General features: G+C 37.8%; 1 protein-coding gene, 2 long non-coding RNA genes and 1 pseudogene across 3 annotated transcripts; all 4 read left to right on the top strand.

The window, feature by feature from the left end:
* The first annotated feature begins 3,171 nt into the window (after positions 1-3,171).
* LOC132617820 (UDP-glucuronate:xylan alpha-glucuronosyltransferase 2-like) lies at positions 3,172-7,679 on the top strand (annotated as a pseudogene).
* A 1,843-nt stretch (positions 7,680-9,522) lies between these two features.
* On the top strand, positions 9,523-11,868 carry LOC132618108 (uncharacterized). The gene is made up of 3 exons (XM_060333166.1): positions 9,523-11,333; positions 11,412-11,722; positions 11,800-11,868. Exons 1-2 carry the CDS (start codon positions 9,628-9,630, stop codon positions 11,692-11,694), a joined length of 1,989 nt encoding a protein of 662 aa, XP_060189149.1. The 5' UTR covers positions 9,523-9,627; the 3' UTR covers positions 11,695-11,722; positions 11,800-11,868.
* Positions 11,869-12,924: 1,056 nt separating this feature from the next.
* LOC132618676 (uncharacterized) lies at positions 12,925-18,946 on the top strand. Its single transcript, XR_009574252.1, has 3 exons — positions 12,925-13,003; positions 15,289-15,348; positions 17,827-18,946. It is a non-coding gene; the product is annotated as an uncharacterized LOC132618676 (long non-coding RNA).
* Positions 18,947-19,030: 84 nt separating this feature from the next.
* On the top strand, positions 19,031-21,398 carry LOC132619327 (uncharacterized). Its single transcript, XR_009574686.1, has 2 exons — positions 19,031-19,154; positions 20,676-21,398. It is a non-coding gene; the product is annotated as an uncharacterized LOC132619327 (long non-coding RNA).
* Positions 21,399-24,601: the final 3,203 nt, after the last annotated feature.

Raw genomic sequence — 24,601 nt, 5'->3', positions numbered from 1 at the left:
ACATTTGCTTCATATGAAACTCATAATACATAGCTCTCATGTCCCCTATACTTGTTGCTTCATAATTTGAAAGATGGAGAACGTAGAGACAATAACGATAGTCGGAGGGTAACGACGATAGGTCACTCCGACTCTTCTTATGACATCTCTTCTGAGGTTAGTCTTGCATTACAATTATATATATATATCGACCAGGTAGGGACTTATATGTGCACCTAGACATGTTTCTTTCTTTACCGAGTCGTATCGTAGACGGCCGGGTAGGCATATAGTTGTGCATTGTCACTGATCTGTTGGGCAGAGATGATGATGTGATGATAAGATCACCCCACAGAGGGATATATATTATTATATGATATGATATGATATGTTATAAGCCTCACCCTGAGGAATGACTTTTACTAGCATACAGTTATATTCTCGTTGTGGTTATGATTGCCCTCAGCGGATTGTCTCAGATTTCAGGTTGCCTTTATATCTCTCCTCTTGTTATTTACATTTCTGATGCTTACACTTACCGCCCTACATATTCAGTACATATTTCGTACTAATGCATTTTTGTGTGTTGTGTTCATGCCTACAGGTGCTGATAGACAGGCCGGCGCGCCTGCTCAGTAGGACACCGAGATCAGCGGTCGAGTGTCACACTCCACTTCTTCGGAGTTGTTGGTGTTGAGTGCATAGGTACTATTGCATATGTATATACATAGTTTTGGGGTATGTCGGGGCCCCGTCCCGACCTATTGATAGTGTGTTACACTCGTAGAGGCTTGCAAACTAGCGTCATTGTATATATGTTTTGTCAGGCCTTGTCTGCCTCTTGGGTAGCTGTTATTACTGTTTTTATGGCCTCGTTGGCCTTCGTTATATATATGTGTCGTTGTTGGGCTCTTCTGCTTGCAGGTTATCATCTTTGATTCTTACTGTGGTCATTTAGTGGCCTTGTCGACCTCATGTTTGTGTCACATGTCACAGATGCCATGGTTGGTTCGCTCGGGCCTTTGGGTGCCGGGTGTCGACCACACCCCCTAAGGTTGTGGTGTGACACACCTATTACACAATACTTACAAAGGTAAATAGGTGGAAACTACAACTTAAGAACTCGATGAATAAATCTTGATATGCTCAGGTTCTTTCTTGTTTGGATAGTTGACGCTTCTTGAGATTAAGCGGTAGACTGCGCTCACGCTTCTCTCTTCGTTGAAGTATTTGTAGTTGTAGATTCCAAGCTCTAAAGCTTGATCGTGCTATGTATATATAGTAGTAGCCGCCGCCTTCAATGATTGAATCAAAGAAGTCTTTGGTTTCATTATTGTACCCGAAAACCAAACCTTGTTTGACTTGGATCTTCCTTTCTTTCTATGTTTGCATGTTGTCTTTCTTGTCTTATTACAATGCTAATTTTCATGTTGATCAACTTATGGTATATTGTAGAATATTACCATAACTGAAATCCAACTTTTCCTTGAATAGGAATCAGTCAATATTCTGTCTTCTCCAATGTCGGCATGAAATAGCTTAAGTCTGCAGTTGCGTATGGACCAATTCCTTTGAGAAATTCTTCTAAATGATGGCAACAATTCTTCTAAATGATGGCACTGATTCACTATGTCTGTTGAGATCTGATTGGATATCTGGTTCTTCAAATGAATTCCTCCTTATATCTCTTATTGATTGTCTCGACTAAGTTGTTTGTCAAATCATAAAAACTTCAATGTTAAGCTCATGATCATTGAGCCAGCAGCTACTTAACAGTTTTTGAAAATTTTGTTCCTTAAATATCCAGGGTTTACCATGATCGCGTTTGAGGAACTAATGAGCTGGACAGGCCTTTGCGAGTGTGGGCATTTCATCACGTTTGCGGAGCAGGGCTTGGGCGTGACTCCTCGTGATCTTAGCCCCTGACCGTCGCACTGGGGAGGAATTAGGTAGGCTCCAGGGGGTTCATGAACCCCCTCGGCGAAAAATTAAAGTGTACATACAAGGTTAAAATTATTTTCTTCGTGTATTTACTTCTTTATATTTTTGAACCCCTAGTTGAAAATCCTGGCTCCGCCACCGCCGTCGCGTTTGTGGAACGACTAGATCTACTTCTCCACGACTGCGGACTGGTGAGCGAGATCACGGTGCGCTAGATAGCAACAAAATCTGCAATGTTGTCTTGGGTCCAAGTGCTCTGAAACTCGCCTGAGCCCCTCAGCTCTCAAGTCGAGATAACCTAGCAAGTCCTAAAAAGTAGAACTTGTATAAAGTCTTGAATACATACTCGGGTGTAAATACTGAAAATGAGGGTTGAGTTGTTACAACATTATGTCCAGTTCTAAGATAACGTTTTTTCTTAACTTGGCCATCCTTTTTCTTTATCGCCGGAAAGTTTTCCTATTAATGCCAACTTATCTTAAATTTTGCCATAATATAGTGCAATGGGAAAAATGGCCCATTTTTCATCCTGAACTATGGAGAATATAGGGCAAAATTGTCCCATTTCGAGTAGGCATGAGAAAACTTGGTCCTTTTTCTTTCAAACTGGGCCAACCGTTAGTGAAGAGGACATTTTTAAGCTACTTGGCTAACGATAAGGGCAGTATTGAGCTACTTGATTGATGAAGAGGATATTTTCTTGTCAAAAATAAAACAGAGGTCAAAGTTATCCTATTTCGAATCTTTCAAGAGAATAATTTACCCTTTTCCTAAAATAAAATAAATTTATAAATGGACCTTTTCCCTTTATAATTACTTAAATTTCTAGAATATCAAAGTAGCGGTATACATTGGTAACAGCTAAAATCCACATCTTCTTTTTCATGTGACATTGACAGGGCAACCATAATTGTTGGCAAAGACCTGTCTCTCCCTTTGCTAAGCTAAGCTATAGCCGCTCTTCCAAATATTCACATTGTGAATTCCTATATGATTCATTACAATTATGACCCATAAGTTTATTTTACTAAAACTTTATGGTAGGATGGCGAAAACAAATCTATGCTTGCCCTCCCATTAAAGAAAAAGAAAATGATACAACAGGTTATTTTCACCTTGAAATCTTCAAGACCAAGTGATCGATACTTGTGGGGAAGAAAAATAATTTTCTCTAATGATAACTAACAAATAGTCCCCTCAATGACATTTAAAACTCCCTCATTTGGTCTACCCTCCTTTCTCAAAGAAAGGGAAACTAAATACAAAGAAACGACACATGGAGATTTCCTAGTGTTTGGAATTACTAATTCTCATAGTCTTTCTTTGTCTATTTTATAAAGTAAGCCTCTTCTCTGTCTATAACAACTCATACCAAATCCCTTTAAAATATGTACACCACCAGATTGTTAACTCGTCGTCTATATTTGCGCACTACAATTATTTAGCCGGAGAGAAAGTGATACCAAACTCCTTTAATATAATATAACACACACTTTATATAGCAGTACTATAGAGTCACCAGACTAGCAGGGGCGTTTTCATTTTACACAATTGGTTCTTGAAAAGACGATGATAATGAAGGCCCCTCCTTCAAAAGCATTGATCATCAAAATCAACTTAGTTTTCTTGGCTTGCTTCTTCGTTGCCTATGCCGCGATTATTCTCAGCCATTCATCTTATAATACCGTTTATCACCACCAAAACACATTATCCCTTGCTAAATGTTCATTGCGCAAATGCCATCATAAGGTCAGGTGACCTTTTCATATTTCATTTAAGAAACGGATTAATTAAACAACCAAGATTTATCTTTTTGATTAATATTATCTTTTCAAGAAAGAAAACAAAAAGGACCTTTAAAAGCATTAATTTTTCTTGTTTTCAATAGGTGGAAGGTGGGATAAAGATGAAAGTAGTATTGGAAAAGCCAGTTAGGAATGAGACAAAGGCCGAAAAGAAGCTTATGGTAAAGCGTGAAAAGCCGAGTTTCTTGGATGAAATGGGAAGAGGAATGCATATAGGGATGGTGAATATGGACGATGAGGATGTTACAGAATGGAAGATGCACGGAGAGATGACACAAGTACATTTCGAGAAAGTATCGGACGTGTTTGAATGGAAAGACTTGTTTCCAGAATGGATAGATGAAGAAGAAGAAACAGATGGTCCAACATGTCCAGAGATGCCAATGCCACTGTTCAAAACTTATGGTTACATGGACATGATAGTAGTGAAATTGCCATGTGGAAAAAGGGATGTTTGTAGGCTACAAGTGCACCTTGTGGCTGCAAACTTGGCAGTGAAGAGAGGAACAAGGGGTTGGAATAAGAAGGTGAAGGTGGTGTTTTTGAGCAAGTGTAGGCCAATGATGGAGTTGTTTAGGTGTGATAACTTGAAGAAACATGAAGGAGATTGGTGGTATTATGAACCTGACATGGTTAAGCTACACCAGAAGGTTTCTTTGCCTATTGGTTCTTGTAATTTGGCTTTGCCTCTTTGGGGAAAAGGTAAACACCTTTTCATTTGTTAATCAATATATATTCTTGCATTTTTCTCTCTTTCTCCCCTTTTCATTTTGACACTAAAATTTTGACAGTAGTCTAATAACTTTCCTCCAAAAGCCTAAGAATCAGTGAAAAACTGAACGCACCAGGTAGGGGACTAACCTACGACTTTCTGCTTAGGAAACAGACGCTCTATCCACTGAGCTACAGGCGCTTGCTTGGCAATATAACATTTCGAAGCAAAGATTTATTATATTGCGATGTTTATAACTATTACCATTTTTATTTTACTCCCTCCATACCATTTTATATGTCACCTTTCGAATTTCGAGATTCAAACAAATTTTTCATTGACTGTAATTTCTTTTATGTATCTTTTAAATATTTTGAATAGTTTTTTGAAATTCCCTTATAGAAATTCAAAGCTTATTTTTAGCAAAGTATATTCCCATTTAGTTTAGATACAAGATCCAAAACTTTTATTATATTCTTAAACGTTGCAATCAGTCAAACTCAACTATATATTCCTTCTATCCCAATTTATGTGGCACATTTCGAATTTCGAGAGTCAAACAGTTTAATTTTGATCGTTAATTCAGACATTAAATCTTTAAGTCTTTGAAATAAAATTTACGTATTCGGAAACTGCGTGAAAAGTACTAGAAGTCACAATAATTAATAATTCAAAATATTTAAAAGATACGTAACAGAAATTACGGAAGGTTGAAAAGGCATTTGCTTGCTGGTTGGTAAATCCTTGCTACACTTGAAATTAAAAGAAAGCACGCGAGACCCAAAGGTGGCGTGTAGTGAAAAACACGAAAAAAATGAAGAGGTAAGTTACTCTTCATCCCAATTTAAATGTATTAGTTTGACTTGACACGAAGTGTAAGAAACAAATGAAACTTTTGAATCTTGTGGTCTTAAATTAAAGATGTGCATAGCAAAAAGTTATTTTGAATCTTGTGGTTATAAACTTGTCATATCGTATGTTTGAATTATCAACTTACAAAATATAGAAAGAGGGACTCTTTTTGAGAAAAACCAAAAAACAAAGTAAGACACTTAAATTGGGATGGAGGGAGTAACATATATTGTTAGTGTTTTATATTATTAGGTTAATTTTATTTTTATTTTTTACAGGAAATCTTCTTATATTTATAATCTTGACAATAGAACATGTTAATTAGTTGTTACAATAAATAAATATAACTTGATAATATAAAAAATTCAAATATAACTTGATAATATAAAAATTTCTAACACTTACTGTGTATATATGATAAACGCAGAAATGAAATACATTTATATTTGGCCTTTGCATTGTAAAATGAAGGAAAACGATCCATCCACTACTCCAAACCTTCAGCTCATACCCTATATCACGAGGTAGGGATGAATGTCAAACTCCGCACTACCGAAGGTGAAAGCCTAGGTGGATTATTTAACTAAAAAATATTTTTCAGCCTGTTTCGGCATAAGCAATATATATAAACGAAATTTACTGATCAAAATCGTCAATTTGTAATGGCCAGGGGTTCACCCGAACCCCTTTCGGCGAAAAATTATCCTTGTATATAATTATTTTTTTATGTATATATGGTAGATGTTGAAGTCTCTTAGCTTCTTCGTTTGCCTACTACCTTATATTTTTGAACCCCCTTCGTAAAAATCTTAGGTCCGCCACCGCATGTACTAATTGGGAACATTATAAATTCAAGCAAATGGTTGCAATATTCAATATTTAGTCTTTATGTAGTCATAAGTTCAATTCACTCTTATGTGACTTTCTTTTTATATTGACAAAAAATTGATTAATTGCAGAAATCAGTAAGGTGTACGATGTTTCCAACATTGAAAAAATTAGCTCAAAGACAACAAAATGAGAAGAATATGCCACCGTTCTCCACTCGAGTGAAGCCTATGTTTGTGGCGCAATTACTCTAGCTCAAAGCCTTGTTCAAACTGGAACTAAACGTGATTTAATCCTCCTTTTAGACAAGAGTATCTCTAAACCAAAACAAGAAGCTTTAATCAAAGCAGGTTGGAAGCTAAAGTTCATCAAGAGGATTCGAAATCCAAAAGCCGAGAAAAACACATACAATGAATACAACTACAGCAAGTTCAGGTATGTCAACTCACTGACTATAACAAGATCATCTTCATCGATTCAGACATCATCGTTCTTCGTAACATGGATGTTCTTTTCTACTTCCCTCAGATGTCTGCTACTGGAAATGACGGATCCATATTTAATTCAGGTGTCATGGTGATTGAGCCATCAAATTGCACGTTCCGCATGTTCATGCAACGTAGGGAAGAAGTTGTTTCGTATAATGGAGGTGACCAAGGGTTCCTTAATGAAGTCTTTGTGTGGTGGCATAGGTTGCCTAGGAGAGTGAATTTCTTGAAGAATTTTTGGTTGAATAGTTCAAATGAAGTTAGTGTGAAGAACCAATTATTTGGAGCTGAACCTCCAAAGCTATATGCTATACATTATCTAGGGTTAAAGCCGTGGTTGTGTTATAGGGACTATGATTGCAATTGGGACATTAGTGATCAACGTGTTTATGCAAGTGATGTAGCACATCGGACGTGGTGGAAACTCCATGATGCCATGGATAAGAGCTTGCACAAGTTTTGTGGGTTGACAAAGCGGAGGAAAATTGAGTTGGAATGGGGCAGAAAAAAGGCTGGGAAAATGGGATTTAAAGATGAACATTGGAGGATTAATGTTACAGATCCTAGACAATTTTCTTGAATATTGGCTTCTTCAAACATGCTAAGCCATACTATGAAAGTGTGGGAAAGGGTGGTGGAGATGAGGGTGGTGGAGATGAGGGTGAGGAGAGGTGTGTCTATTTCAGAGAACCAGTTCGTATTCATGTCGGGACGCTCAACTACAGAAGCCATCCATCTTGTGAGAAGGTTGGTGGAGCAGTATAGGGAGAGGCAGAAGGACTTACACATGGTATTCATCGACCTAGAAAAGGCTTATGACAAAGTTCCAAGACAGATCCTATGGAAATGCTTGGAGGCTAAAAGTGTACCTGTGGCGTACATTAGGGTGATCAAGGACATGTATGAGGGAGCTAAAACCAGGGTAAGGACAGTAGGAGGAGACTCAGAGCACTTTCCAGTTGTGATGGGGTTGCATCAAGGATCAGCTCTTAGTCCGTTTTTATTTGCCTTGGTGATGGATGAATTGACACGGCAAATTCAAGGTGAGGTGCCATCACTACTAAAAAAACTGGTTTTCCCGACCTCAAAAAACCGACCTCAGTTGAGGTCGGAAAAAAACCGACCTCATGAGGTCGGTAAAGTCGTAATATTTATTTTTAAATTTTTTTTAAAATAAACCGACCTCATGAGGTCGGTAATATTGTACCAAAATTTGAACAAATAATATACCAACCTCACTAGGTCGGGAATTTATTTCCTGATAAATGTTATAACTTTATTTTAAATAAAAAATAAACTTATTAAATATACTGACCTCATGAGGTCGGTATTATTTTAAATTAAATATACCGACCTCATGAGGTCGGTATTATTTTAATCACTCAACTAAAATGCACCCAGACCCAATTCGTTCCCATTTCTCTCTTCTCTCCTCTCACTGTTCTCTCCCCCTCTCTCTCTAACTAACTCCGGCGACGTCACCATGTCTCACGCCTTTCTCTTCTTCCATTGCTCTCCACCTTCATTTTCCATCTTCTAGGTAAGCCCTAATTTCTCCTTTGATTCACTAATTTCCTTTCTCATTTTAATTCCCAAAGTTACTTCCCCTTTTTTTTGTTAACTCTTACTAAAATGTTAAAGCCTTGGCTGGAATTGACCCAGTCTTTCCCTTATTTTAGTTGCCATTTCAGCTGAAGTTGTTTGTGCTTGATTTAGGAGATCATTGTGTTGCTGCCTCTATTGACAGCTTTGACGCTTAATTAGTAGACAGCCTCCTTAAACTTTCTAGTGTGTATTTTCCTATCTCAAAATGTGCTTTCTCTGTTTTAATTGTTGAATTGATGCTTAATGTAATTTGGAATTAGAAACACTGTAACTGTTATCTTACTATCTTTCGTCACGTAACTTGGAATTAGAAACACCGTAATTGTTATGTTGCTGTCTTTTATCATGTAATTTGGAATTAGAAACACCGTAATTGTTATGTTGCTGTCTTTTGTCTTCCGTTGTTTTGTACAACTTTATTTGGGGCATGATGGCATCATTAACTGGCCAAAACAGTAGACCATTTTGTCATATTAGTAAAGTTCGTGTAGGACTTTGACAAAAAAAGAAATATAAAAAAGAAAATAATTAATGAAGGATATTAAAGTTGTTGAATTGTAAAGCAAAGAATGGAGTACCGAAGTAGTCTACGGGCTATGATCTTTTCTTTATGAAAATTCAAAAATAAGTCCAGAATCATGACGTTCTTTACTATTCCAAAAAGATTAGTCGGTAAAGGATGGAAAAGGTAAATAAATGATAATTAATTTTGAAGTTTTCTTAGATTAAATTGTCCTAGTTAGTTTTTCCTAGTCTGAAGCTTTAATTTGCTAATTAGGGCAACTGATAATTTGGGTTTTGAACATTGAATTAAATTAAACATTGAATTTGTTCCGTAACAATTTCAAATTTGGTGTTATTTGTGTAGATGGAATCTCGTAATTGGATGTATAATAGGACAAACGAAAATCGAGGGGGGATGAGGCAAGAATTTGTAGACGGTGTCGATGCTTTTGTTGGCTATGCAATGACACTTGAAACTTTTCTAACTCATGGCTTGGTTAGGTGCCCTTGCGTGAAATGTCAATGTAGGAATTACGAGAATCCAGAGATTGTTAGGCTTCATCTCTATAAAGACGGCTTTCAAAAAGATTATACAGTGTGGACTAGTCATGGAGAAATGAATAGTAGTTTTGGTAGATTTCAAGGCTTTGTTGTTGGTAAAAGTAGTAGGGCGGTGGAACCTAATGTCCAAAATTCTAGAATGCACGACATGGTTCAAGATGCTTATGGGATGCATTCTGATTTTGAATCCGGTAACCATGGTGAAGAAGCTCCAAATGAAGAAGCTAGTCATTTTTTTGAACAGTAGAAAAAGGCTAGTCAGCCTTTATATGACGGGAGTCCCCACTCTCAATTGTCTATTGCTGTTAGATTATTAAGCATCAAAGCAGATTGGAATGTTCCTCAAGGTGCAATGGATGCTGTGATTGGCCTTATACATGAATTAGTTGACCCGAATTTAGAGATACCTGAAAATTACTATAAGGCAAAGAGACTAGTGTCTAAGTTAGGACTCTCGTCGATGAGAATTGATTGTTGTGAAAATGGATGCATGGTATACTATAAGGATGATGAAGGTCTAGAATCTTGTAAGTTTTGTGGAAGAGCTCGTTTTAAGCGGACTCGTAGCGGGAAGAGGGTTGCCGTTAAGGTGATGCATTACTTACCTCTTACACCAAGGTTAAAGAGGTTGTACGCATCAAATAGCTCCGCTCCTCATATGAGATGGCACAGTGAAAATAGAAGGTCGCCTGGTGTTATGTGTCATCCATCAGACGGAGAGGCTTGGAAACATTTTGACACAACATATCCAGACTTTGCGGCTGAACCACGAAACATTAGGTTGGGTTTATGTTCCGATGGATTCACTCCACATTCTGTTTCTGCTGCACCATATTCTTGCTGGCCTGTTTTTTTAACACCATATAATCTTCCGCCTGAGTTGTGTATGACTAGTCCATATATATTCCTTACTTGCATCATTCCTGGCCCACGTAATCCAAAAGTTTTGATTGATGTATACTTGCAACCTTTGATTGATGAGTTGAAAATGTTGTGGGTTGAAGGGGTTGAGACGTTTGACGTTTCTCTTAAGCAGAATTTTAATTTGCGGGCCACTTTAATGTGGACTATTAATGATTTTCCTGCCTACGGGATGTTGTCTGGGTGGATGACTGCTGGAAAGTTAGCCTGTCCTTACTGCATGGAGAATACTAAATCGTTCACTTTAAAGCATGGCAAAAACAATTCATGGTTTGATTGTCACCGTCAGTTCTTGCCAATGGATCATGAGTTTAGGAGTATGAAAAATGCATTTAGGAAGAGCAAAATTGAACGAAACTATCCACCTCCAAGACTTTCAGGAGAGGAAATTTGGGAGAGGGTTGAGAACTTTCCAAAAGTTACTGAAGAACCACCGTACAAGTTCGATGGGTATGGGCTTGCACATAATTGGACCAAACAGAGCATATTTTGGGAGTTACCATATTGGAAGGATAATCTTCTCCGGCATAATCTTGATGTTATGCACTTTGAAAAAAATTACTTTGATAATTTATTCAATACAGTAATGGATGTCAAGGGCAAGACAAAGGATAATCCAAAGGCAAGATTGGACTTACAGGAATATTGTATGCGTAAAGATTTATGGTTGCAGGACAAAGGGAACGGGGTCTTCAAGCCTAAGGCTAGTTATTCATTCACAATGGATCATAAGCGAAAGATTTGTGAATGGGTTAAGAACTTGAAGATGCCTGATGGGTATGCATCAAATTTGGAAAAACGTGTTGATATGGCGCAAGGGAAGTTACATGGGATGAAAAGCCATGAATGTCATGTTTTCATGGAAACTTTACTCCCCATTGCATTTAGTAGCTTGCCTGCCCGAATCTGGAAGCCTATGACAGAAATTAGTTTGTTCTTCAAAGACTTGTGTTCCAGTACGTTGAGGGTAGACAACCTGGATTGGATGCATCAGAATATCCCTGTAATAACAAGTAAGTTGGAGAAAATTCTTCCACCGGGGTTCTTCGATGTGATGGAACATCTTCCAATTCACCTTGCGGAGGAAGCTCGACTCGGAGGCCCAGTTCATTGTCGTTGGATGTATCCCTTCGAGAGGTAATAGGTGTAAATTTTTATTTATTTCTCTCTACTAATTTATTTTTAAAAAATCATGCTTAAAATAATATTATGCAGAACTATTGGCAAGTCTAAACGGGGTATCAAGCAGAAACATAGAGTTGAAGGATCAATTTGCGAAGCCTATCTTGCTAAGGAAACAACTCATTTCTGTTCTTACTACTTTGGGAATGATGTGCCATGCTTGCGAAACAGACCCAATCGGCATTATGAAGGAGGTGAGATTGATGCTTTAGCGAAGCCAATATCAATCTTCAATCAACCGGGTTCAGGTTCAAAAAACGTACAAGACAATTTAATGATATGGAGTCTAAATCTGCATCGATACATGTCTTGCTAAATTGCCCGGAAGTTCAACGATATTATGAGTAAGTTATTATTATTTTGCACTAAATATCCAAGTACAAAGCATAACAACTAACTCAAACTCCATTTTGTCGGGCAGCTACTTTGTGCATCTAAATGGCATTGAAAAAGTGTACGACCAGTTTGGGAAGTGGTTTAACAATTATGTAAGTGTTAAAGCCTTTTCACAAAGCTAATATAATTTAAAAAGTGCGCATTATATTATTGCTAACTTACTATTTCTTAACTACTAATAGGTTTACAGTACAGAGTATGGTTACCATAATCAACTTTTAAAGGACATATCATGGGGACCCGGTATGGTCTATTCTATGGACAAATATGTGGTAAATGGTTTTAAATTTACTACCGAAGAACTATCTAAGCATACAAAAACTAACAACAACGGGGTTTGGGTTAAAGGTGGCGATGGAAACCAAGCCGGGGTCGATTATTATGGTGTAATTAAGGAGATCCTAGAACTGGAATATTCTTGTGGTGGGAAAAAAAGAATTGTACTTTTTCGGTGCAAGTGGTTTGATCCAACCCCAAATAGAGGTACAAGGGTACTCAAGTAGTATAACATCATAGAAGTAAATCACACGAGGGAGTATGCGGCTTATGATCCTTTCATTATTGCACAAAATGTTAGACAAGTGTACTATGCTCCTTATCCCTTGCGTCCAGATAAGTCTACTTGGTGGGTGGTAATTAAAGTCAAGCCTGTGGGTCGAGTGGAAGTGGAGAATGTGTTGCCTGTTGCGTTCCAGTATGACGACATATCAGTTGTTCACCAAATAGTTGACAATAAGTTAAAAGATGATTTAGAGCATGCAGAACACATATTGGAAGAAATAAATGCAGAAGATATTAACGCAGAGGTGAACGAATGTAATAATGGAAATGAAAAAACTGATGACGAAGAATGGTCAGAAGAGGGAGATGGGGATAGGGATGAGGATTAATAGAAATTAGTAAGTATTTTTTTAAGACTTACATATTTTCTTTACATGTTTAAAATTAGTAGCTGATTGTTTACTTCGTATTTATAGGTTCTATCTGGAATGGTTTAGCTTTATTACTCGATTTTTGAATACTATCAGTGTTTTGAAATTGGCAATTTTTATGAAATTACATTTTTGTGCGTCTTTATTCTTCCTCCTTAGCCTCTTAAAAGCATCCTTATGTTGTTTCTTTCTCTTTTGTTTCCTTTCAGATACCTCAACGAAGACATTCTTTGAGCCATTTCGACATTTTAGAGATCTAAGAGGGGTAATGCACTTGACCATCTTGACGGTGTAGTGGTACGTTTTATGCTTTTTTCGCTTTTGTAGAATTTTACCATACTAATCCTATTGAGGCAAACTAACATATCTGTGTACCATGTATACCACTGGTATATCTGTGTATATCAATCTGTTGTTCATATGCAAACTACAACCTGCATATTCTGACCATGCCACATTTGGAGCTTTAAAAACTACCTCTACATACAGTTTGCTATTGCTGCATTTCAGCTGCATTGGTTCTGCTTTTTGCATGACTTTGAGATTATATGGATTTGAGTTCCATGAATTTGCTATGGACTTGCAGGTAGTTTGTTAAATTCCTGATGTACTTGCAGTAGCTAGGGGTACTTTGGTTGCTTATTCATGTCTTTTAGTAGTTGTAATCATTTTTCATGTTGTTTGACTAGTCCTGCTTAAAAGGGTGAACTTTGGTTGCATATTCTTGGCTTTTAGTAGCTGTAATCTTCTTTTTTGTGTATTGTTTTTTTTGCTGTTTAATAAATGTTGTTAGTCTTAATTTTTTCTCTTTCTTGAACTTCTGTGATACTTTTGCATATTCACTGGAGAGAAGAAAAATCAGAAGGTTTTGAGTTTCTTTTGTCAATGTCAGATGTAAAGTTAGTTGAATCTAACCCTTTCCTCAGAAAACTGAAGTATAAATAGCTTCCATTTCTCCTATTAACTAACTACACACAGTTTGTTATTGCTACATTTCAGCTGAATTGCTGCTAGGCAAACAGATGACATGTTCTTGTCCATGATTCCATTGAAATCAAAAGTTGTTCATTTGATCATTCATATGCAAACTACAAACAGATGACATCTTTCATTCATTTCTTTGAGTTATTGTCTGCATGAGAGCTATATGTATATCTGCCTGTGTATTTGTCTCATTCTTATGAACTCCATCACTTCTGGGCTATTTCTGAAAATTTAAGTGTGTCTGCTTTGTTTTCTACTTGTACTGCTTCTACCTGTTCAAATTATAGGTTTCACACTATTGCATTCTGCCTAGAGTTTTGCCATCCCATTGTTCTGTTTTGTGCTGTGCCTTCCTATTCAAGTCATAGGCTTTATATTTACCTTCTGTTGCTATTAACATGGCAAACCCCTCCCCATGACTTCCTTTGTTCTTTCTTGGAAGTTTGATTCCCTGTGTGAATGTTATGCTGACTGCTTGTGCTTAAGGACCTGGTACATGTTAAAGTATAGTTAAGTAGCCTTATGTGAAAGAGAAGGAGAGTTTAACTATGTGTATTGTTATGCTGACTGCTAGTGCTTAAGGACCTGGTACATGTTAAAGTATAGTTAAGTAGCCTTATGTGAAAGAGAAGGAGAGTTTAACTAAAGGATAAGACTTGAGTCATATCATAAAAGCTGAAACATTAAGGGCATCAGAACCATTTCAATCCTTTTTCTCTCAAATTTAACTGAAAAGCATTGTTTTCTGGCTGTCTTTGTTCCCTATCAATCTGAGTTAAAGTATACATAAGCTATCTGCTTGTGAATATATCTTCTCTGTCTGTCTAAAATTTAAGCAGTTAAGCTATTCATTTGATCATTCATATGCAAACTACAACCTGCAGATGTACAGAAAATAACATGTTCTTGAGAACTGAGGTTAAGATTCCTGAGGCTTCTGCAGTAGCAAAATGGCAACTAAATGCCAACTTCTGCAGTAGCAAAATGCATGAGCTACTTTGTTGCACTTTTGACTGAGTAGGAGTCTAAGTTATAAATGTTGATTATGAATGAGTGCTGAAATCAATAAAGCCATTTAAAACCATCTGAATTTCTTGTACATCCATTTTTCCATGATTCCATTGAAATCAAAAGCATGGATTCTGCTTTTGAAACATTAAGGGCATCAGAACCATTTCAATCATTTTGCTATTGCTGCAGTTAAGCTGTTCATTTGGTGGTAGCATTTTCGGTGCACCTGCACTTGATGAGGTGGTTTTGCATGGCCTTCTTTGTAGATAGACTTACCCTTCTTTTGAAATCTTTTGCCATTTTCTAGAATGTTTGTGGTTGTACATTATTAAAGGGCTAATTAGCAAAACCTTCCTTGAGATCCACAAGAATGATTTTCTTTTTTGCCCCTCATCTTATTTGGACACAACTGAAGATTACCATATATTGCATGTTATTATGTGCTTTTGCTGTGTACAACAATGCTTTGGAACAATTATCCTTAACAATTCTACAACATCTCAGCTCTAGTCACAGATCTTCTTCTTTCTTTAAGAAACCTTGCTTTTCTTATACTCCTAACCTTTTTCTTTAAAAAACTTTTTTAGGTGCTTGAAAAACTCTATGTAGCATCCACTAGTGGCAGAGTAACAGCACTATTTGTCGGGGTAAGCAGTTTGCATTTATATTTCCTTGGAATACATTTTTCTGTGTTTTTCTTATGGAATATAATAATGATGGACCAAGTGGAAGAAAAGTAATTCGGGACCCTCCTCATGTCACAACTTGTACTTCATAGGAACAGTTTGCATACTTAGTGGATCTATAGGCAAATGTGTTTTTTGATATTAATTTTATTCCCTGTTGATGGTTAGAGAGTTTTCCATATCTTCTACTAGATAATAGTGACGCAATCTTTTTCTCTGTGTCCAGAAATCTCATATTATGATCTTAGTTCCATACACTTGGTCATATGGCCTTGTATGTTACTGCGTAGTTACTTGTTTTTGCCATTAAAAAACTCCATACACTTGGTCATATGGCCTTATATGTTACTGAGTAGTTACTTGTTTTTCCCATTAAAAGGTAAGGGAGTATATAACATGTGAAAGCAGATAATTTATGCTAGTATTAAGCTGTAGAAAGAAACTGAATTTTTTACTGGCTGCATTTTCGGCATCTGATCATATACGAGACAATCTGGTCTGATTTTAAGATGTGAGTTAAGACCTTAACAGAAACAATGTCACCATCATGTGAGGCACTTTGGTTCTTGGCAGAGTCTGGGCTAACATGATTTATCATTACTTTGTTTATGATGATGTGTGCATTATTAAGAGATTGATTAGTGTATAATATAATACCATAATCAAAGATAATGCCATCAGCTTTACTTTAACATCTACAAAAAAAAAAAAAAAAAAAAAAGGTGACAGATGCATCTAAACAAACAGATTCAATTATCCAATTTACAAAAAACAATTTTTGAATCTGCAATAGTCTTAACACCTTCACTTGATTTTTGCAAGTTGCTACTAGGACAAAACATGCCATTAGCAATTCAGTGACTCAGTTATTATCAGGAAATAATACCAAATACATCACCAGTCTCTGACATCACCAGGCTGCTCCTCTGCTGTTTGTCTGATAGAGGCAGTAGTAGAACCTGCATCTCCATGTTAAGCATGGCTATGATGTTAATGCCATCACAACAGCCTTCAACTTGGTCCTACTGCTTTGTGTAATATCAGTCTGGAGTTTAGCAAAAAACCTCCAGCCTTCTCTGCATATTCATCCCTTCCCTTTTTGTTTTTTATTTATTTTAATCATTACTCCCCTCCTGGTTGCCACCAGCAATAATGGTTGTTGTATTTATGATGCTTCTATGTAGAATTCCTGTGTCTCTGCCCTTCAGCTGCACATTATTTGCAGCCTATCTTGCCTTTCTTCTTTTGATCATTTTTAGCCTGCCATCACCTGCTGCAACAAACAACAACACCTGGTGTTGCTACACTTATTCATGTGCAGCTACTCTGTAGATTTGACTCAACTGAATCAACCACAGCAGGTGCACTATTCATCAGAGCAAACAGCAACACCAGAATCCTTTTGTTCAAAGAACAACAGTAGAAGAAAGTCCTGCTGCTGCCCTATTCTAACAACTAAGGAACTAACAGCTCTGTAGCAGCTGAAAATCATCTAAGCAAACAGCAACCATCAGGATCCTTTGTGCACAAAGTTCCCACAAATCCATGTACCAATAACCACCAGGGTCAACAACCACCTTAGTTGCAAGATAGCAACTTATCAATCTTTAGTATTAACCAAGAACTCCACCAGATTTATACAATAACTTGTATCAGCCTAACGTCAAGGCCTCCACCTGATTGTAACTTCAATGCATCAGACTTCATCTGTGCTGGTTTCTTCATCTAACCAAATGCCCTCATCCACCAACTAATTATGCTAGAGTAAGCACAATATCCAGCTTATACAAATTACCCCTGAACCACCATAGCAGTGATGTTTTTACCAAGACTACACCAGCAACCAAATACAACTCAGTAACATATCATCTCCCATATACCTATAATCCAGGCTCTCCACCCAAAACAGTTGTAAATGAATGGCTCCAGCAATCTGTATCTTCCTATTAAGTGTTTCTAACCAAAAAATCATATTTCCCATTTTGCCCATGATCATGAAAAACCAGTCTTACAAAAGGGAAAAAATGTGAGTAATGTTTAAGGTTCTAAAATGTAACTCTGTAGGATAAAATATGAAGGTTTAAGTGTTTAACATCAAAGATAACTTGAAGATTTAGTCTTTTAAAATGTTACTGCCATTTTAAAGAATCCTTTACAGAATACAGAACCCTCCAGAATTTCTCAAATGCTACTGGAAACTTGGAAAGAGTACTAGAGTAGACTGTGATAAAAAGTGTCAAACAACAATTAAATCATGAAGAACAAAAAAAAGAAGCAAAAAGCTCACTCTCATGACCAGATTAATAAACTTACAAAAAGATCATATGTACTATGTAGTTCGTTGATTTTAGTTAAATAGGTGAATTATTTAAATAAATTTTGAAGCTGTCCCTTTTCTATTAATTTATATTTGCGATACTTACATATATTATTGTGTAGATGGCAGGTGAAAAGAGGGGTAAGAAAACAAAGAAGGCTAACGAGACAGCGGTTCCCCGGAGACCACCAGAAAACCTTGCGATTAGAGATAGAAGCCCGTCGCCATGTCTCCCACCACGCGGCGCTCCATTGCCTCATGATCCCCTCATGAATGGCATTGCATATAGTCTTCCACCTCCGTACAGCTTTGGTCGGCCCTATATGGCTCCACGCCAGGGCTTTACTGAGGTGCCTCCCCAGAGCCCCTCGATGATGTCCACACCAGGTTATGCTACCCCACAAGGCTTCACTCGGTATACTTCCGGGTCTCAGCGGGCTTCGTCTAGTGGTACTCCGACGGCCACTCCCAGTCCGACTGCATCACATCACTCTTCATCATCTACTGAACAGTATGAGATTATAGGTCCTGACCTTCGAGCAAGTAGTTCTGTGCCTGACGCTCCTGCTGCGAATGACTTACTTAGAGGTGTAAGTGCTCCACAGCTTGAAACTTATGACTCATCAAGGCGACTCATCATCGAGCCTGTGGGATACGGGTAAAGTCCACTAGGCATGATGCCTAGGGCTAATTAACATATATTTTCTTCAAAGCAAAACGATTAAAGAAGCTTTATTAAGTGTTTAATTTTATATTTTTGATAGTTGGTTACCGGACAAAGCTTCATCTCTCCTTACAGAAGAGATACAAAAACTATTTAAAGACTCACCTACTTGGGGCCAGATGTCACCAAATCGCTAGAGACAAATCTATTTTGCCTTTAAGGTATATGCTTATTTTTATTTAAACAATCCACTTATATTGATCGATTACTTATTAATAAACTCATTTACTTTTCGTTGCAGGACAAATGTGTCTGGCGCCCGGAACATGAGATGCAGATGACTCAAAACTTCAAGAAGAAAGCTCAGCGCTTACTATGTGACATGTTAGGAAGGGTTCGTCAATCTAACAAGAAGACTGGGTGGATCCTTCTTGAAAACTATAACAAGCTACTTCATTACTGGGCAGCTAATGAAAGATTCTTACAACTGAGTGACATAGGGAAGAAGGCTAGAAATTCGACGAAGGGTGGCTCCCTACACACTAGTGGGGCTATGAGTCAAGAGGCCGTGAGGAGGAAGCTGGCAAGTCTACATTAACTCTACTTGAAGGATTGTGAATTTACTTTATTTTCTTTTAGTCTTATCATTTACTTATTCTTTTGCAGGAACTAAAACGGGGGACGCCAGTTCCTCAAGATGAGGCGTTCAAGATCACTCACGTGAAGAAGAAGGCAAACGCTAATGATCCAGATGACTGGTGTGACGAACGGGCTAAACAGACCTACGTAAGCTTCTTTTTATTTTTCATATTTTGTTTGTTAGACTACGAAACGGGGATCCGGCTCCTATCTCATTTTTATGCTTGATCTTTATTTTTTGGTTTTACAAGATTCAAGTTATAGTGATGTTTCAATAATAGATCCACTGAAGAAAATTATGATACATGTATTACGCATTGCAAGTCGATGGTATACCTTATGAAAATGTGATAACTATTTCATGGATAAATTATGAAACTTCAATGGCAATTTGGGGAGACGTTGTTGAAAGAACTCTCAGGTGAATGTGATAGGTTGAAGTCATTATAATAGAGTTCCTTTGTTTCCACTCCATTTTAAGTCCTGAAGAGCATTTTTTTTTGGTAAGTAAATGATTTTATTAATACCAAGTAATACATACAAAACCAAACAAGGCAGACCACTTGTTTCTCACGTCAAAACCAGCACCTGTTCTAGACTCTACAGTTCTAAGGAGTCTAGTTCTAGGCAGACACTAGGTAGCCACTACTTCATTTGGCAACTAGTTACAAAAAAAAAAAAAAAAGTCCAGTGACTACACCTAGCTAAGACAATACATAGATAAATTCTATCAGCTTGCTAGGTTGCATCCGATTGTCAAACTACATCATTTTCTCTGCATTTCCTCCTTGTTCTACCTCTAATATGCAGATGGACAGCAGCCTCTTTGCATAATCTATCTTCATAGTAGTATTGATTTGAACCATGTTCTATTTTGGTTGTTTACTAAATGTTTGATAGCTTTTTCTATTGAATGTGAGATTTAAGTTGGTTGCTAATGTTACCTTTTTATTTCAGAATAAAAAAAAAAGTCCAGTGACTACATCTAGCTAAGACAATACATAGATAAATTCTATCAGCTTGCTAGGTTGCATCCGATTGTCAAACTACATCATTTTCTTTGCGTTTCCTCCTTGTTCTACCTCTAATATGCAAATGGACAGCAGCCTCTTTGCATAATCTATCTTCATAGTAGTATTGATTTGAACCATGTTCTATTTTGGTTGTTTACTAAATGTTTGATAGCTTTTTCTATTGAATGTGAGATTTAAGTTGGTTGCTAATGTTACCTTTTTATTTCAGAATAAAAAAAAAGTCCAGTGACTACACCTAGCTAAGACAATACATAGATAAATTCTATCAGCTTGCTAGGTTGCATCCGATTGTCAAACTACATCATTTTCTCTGCGTTTCCTCCTTAGTTACTTCATTTGGCAACCAGTTACAAAAAAAAAAGTCCAGTGACTACACCTAGCTAAGACAATACATAGATAAATTCTATCAACTTGCTAGGTTGCATCCGATTGTTAAACTTACATCATTTTCTCTGCGTTTCCTCCTTGTTCTACCTCTAATATGCAGATGGACAGCAGCCTCTTTGCATAATCTATCTTCATAGTAGTATTGATTTGAACCATGTTCTATTTTGGTTGTTTACTAAATGTTTGATAGCTTTTTCTATTGAATGTGAGATTTAAGTTGGTTGCTAATGTTACCTTTTTATTTCAGAATCAGGTTCAACAGTCAAAGGCAGAGTTTCTTCGTACTCAGCCACCCAACACACAGCTGACACAAGAACAAAAGGAGGAAAGGTGGCTTGAGAGTGTTGGTGGTCCCACTAGGTTTGGCACAGCTTATGGAATGCCACATCGTGCATTTCGTTAATACCGGTCGCCCCTGGAAGGCCTATATTCTTCCAATACCGAGTCGTTCGATAGAGTGAGTGCTATGGCCATGGAGCAAAAGATTGCTGAGCTATCTAGCCAGCTACAAGCCTTAGAGGAAAGGAAGAGGCGGAGGGACGTGCAGTTTGACGGTATGAGGGCCCAATTAGACGCATTACTAGCTTCGAGGGGGATTCCCTCGTGTCCTGATGATGCTCGTAACCCCCATACTCAATGTAGTGGTGCGGATAATGATGGGACTCACGTGTCAAACACACAAAGGCATGTTTAAATATTAATGTTATGGTGGATTTGTGGATTTGCGAGGGGTAAAGTAGTCTAATGTTGTAGACTAACTTAGTGTAGACTAGTTTAATGTTTTGTGGATGTTTACCAATGTTGAAGTAGTTTAATATTGTTTTGATGTTTGCGAAGGTTGAAGTAGCTTAATTAATGTCTCTTGTAAATGTTTGATTGACGTTTTTATTCAACTTTGAAGTAGTTTCGAATTGAATTTGATGTTTTGGTGGTTGTAATATATGTGTTGTAATAGTAGCTTATTGTTTTATGTATTTAGAGTAGTTTGGTGTATTGTTGGCAGCTATTTGGGCTAGTTTTAGTTGAAGGTAAAATTATTTTCATCTTGACAGGGAGGCAGCTGGAATAACAGGCAGGTGCTACAATTGTTTTTGCAGAATACCGACCTCATGAGGTCGGTAATGGGCAAAATTTACCCAGAAAGTGCTAATTACCGACCTTATGAGGTCGATTTTCTGGAAAATTTTCCCAGAAATTGCAAATTACCGACCTCATGAGGTCGGTATTCTGCAAAATTATTCAACATATGGCTAATTACCGACCTCATGAGGTCGGTTTTCTGGAAAAGTTTCCCAAAAATTGCAAATTACCGACCTCATGAGGTCGGTATTCTGCAAAATTATTCAACATATGGCTAATTACCGACCTCATGAGGTCGGTTTTTTGCAAAATATACCATATATATTCATATAAATTACCGACCTCACGAGGTCGGTAAACTCATATGATTATATAATTAATATAATTTACCGGCCTAATGAGGTCGGTATTTTAATTAATTAATACCCGCCTAAAAAATTTTACCGACCTCATGAGGTCGGTATTTTAATTAATTAATGCCCGACTAAAAAACTTTACCGACCTCATGTGGTCGGTAATAATTCCGACCCACTATTTTCCGACCTGAATTTGAGGTCGGTTTCTGGCCAAAACCAACCTCATGAGGTCAGAAATAGCCATTTTTTGAGGTCGGAAAAACCAGTTTTTTTAGTAGTGCATGGTGTATGTTGTTCGCGGACGACATAGTCCTGATCGACGAGACTCGTAGCGAAGTTAACGCTAAGCTGGAGAGTTAGAGACATACTCTGGAGTCTAAAGGGTTTAAGCTGAGTAGGACCAAGATAGAGTACTTGGAGTGTAAGTTCAGTGAAGCACCTCAGGAGGCTGGCTTGGAAGTGAGACTTGGTACCCAGGCCATCCAGAAGAAAAGTAGTTTCAAGTACCTTGGGTCTATTCTGCAAAGCTGCGGGGAGATTGACAATGATGTCACACATCGTATTGGGGCAGGGTGGATGAAATGGAGGCTTGCTTCCGGAGTGCTATGTGACAAGAAGGTGCCACCAAAACTTAAGGGCAAGTTCTACAAAGTGGTGGTTAGACCGACTATGTTGTATGGGGCGGAGTGTTGGCCGGTTAAGATCTCTCACGTTCAAAAGATGAAAGTTTCCGAGATGAGAATGTTAAGATGGATGTGTGGCCACACCAGGAGTGACAGGATTAGGAATGAGCATATTCGGGATAAGGTGGGGGTGGCCTCGGTGGAAGATAAGATACAAGAAGCGAGATTGAGATGGTTTGGGCATGTGAAGAGGAGAGACACAGATGCCCCAGTGCGGAGGTGTGAGAGGTTGGCCATGGATGGTTTCAGACGAGGTAGGGGTAGACCGAAGAAGTATTGGGGAGAGGTAATTAGACACGACATGGCGCAACTACAGCTTACCGAGGGCATGACCTTAGATAGGAGGGTTTGGAGGACCCAAATTAGGGTAGAAGGCTAGTAGATAGTATCGTTTTCCGTTCTTATTAGTAGTCGCATTATCGCAATATAATTTCTTCTGCTCAGATTTCTGCTATTATCTGTTATTTCCTGTGCTTTGATTATCCTGTGTTATCTATGTCGCTTGCATTATTTCATTTCATATCGCTTTGATTCTCTTAACCTTATCTGACTTCTTTTTATGCTTTTATTGAGCCGAGGGTCTATCGGAAACAGCCGTCCTACCTTGGTAGGAGTAAGGTCTGCGTACACTCTACCCTTCCCAGACCCCACGATGTGGGATTTCACTGGGTTGTTGTTGTTGTTGTTGTTTTATTGGCTTCTTCAAACAATTTTCCCACTTTCTTTGTTTCTTTCTTTCTTTTATTGCCTTCAAACTTCGTCATAGAATTCATGAATATGGTCCTCTTCAACTTTATTTATGTTTATAGAGAGAATTGCATATTCTCTATTTTTGGAGGAGAATAGCATAGCCACTAAATCTACCTTTATTTCTCTCTCAATAAGCTTTCATCTTTGTAAATATTTGTTGTAAAGTCCAATTGGCGTTAACAGCGTAATAAGATTAAGGGTGTCAAGTGGGCCGGGCCAGCCAGAACCCGGCCCGGTAAACCCGGCCCACCACCGGCCCGGCCCAGACCCACTAAGAGGTGTAAGGGGCTGGGCTAGGTGGGCTTTATTAGGGGGCTGGGTCGGACAAGGTGGACAGCCCACTAGCCCGGGTGCCCGGCCCAGTCCACTTCAAATAAAAAAAAAATAGATAAGTACTACATTTATTACTAATAATAAGTATTTTAAAAACATTGTATCCCAATAAATTAGGAGTCTCTTTTTACGGAGTACTTTAGTTTTCTTTAAATTGTATTTTAAAGCTAGACAATCTTGTTTTCTCAACAAATATACCTTTGATACATTTTCAGTATATAGTATATATTAGATTGTGATAGTACTTATCTCAACAAATATACCTTTGATAAATCATTCAGTTCAATTTCATGCCTTTTCACAAGTGTCTACGCAACACACCGGTACCCCCCTCCTATGCAACACACCGGTACCCCCCCCCCCTCCACCCCCACCCCCTCTAATAGGCTAATACCCGATGCTCCGGACTTGTGAAGATATATGTCACCGCAATGTTGACATTTAACATGTTCCTCATTTACTCGCTCAAAATGCATCCACACCGCACTTGAAGTTGATCTTCGAACTCGAGGAGAAGGTGGAGGTGAAGTAATGTACACTAGTTGAATAACAAATTTAGATAAATAGAGAATTGTGGAAGAATTGTGTGAAAATGAAGAAGAATGGAAGGGTATTTATAGTTCGAAAATATGACCAAAGTGAAGTTATTCATAAATTTAGGAGCAACGACTAGTTTTTTAAATTTACAACGGCTAGCTTTTTGAATTTGATGACGACTAAACTTTTTTTTAATTTAGCAATTTTATCATTAGATGTAAATGTTAATTTTATTATTATTAGTAAATGTAAATGTCAATTTTTGTATTAGAACTTAAAAAAAAAAAAACCCAGCCCACTAACTATAACCCGGCCGGGCCCGGTTAGCCCGAGGTGTAGCCCTTATCCGGGGTGGGCTGGGCCGGACACCCTTTTCCCTCTCCAAGCCCCGCCCCCAGCTTGGCCGCCTAACTTATGGCCCGGCCCGGCCCCGA

Source organism: Lycium barbarum, chromosome 11 (genome assembly GCF_019175385.1).
Source record: "Lycium barbarum isolate Lr01 chromosome 11, ASM1917538v2, whole genome shotgun sequence".
NCBI lineage: Eukaryota > Viridiplantae > Streptophyta > Magnoliopsida > Solanales > Solanaceae > Lycium > Lycium barbarum.
Note: the sequence above shows the minus strand (reverse complement) of the source record. Positions and strands in the feature narration are given on the sequence as shown.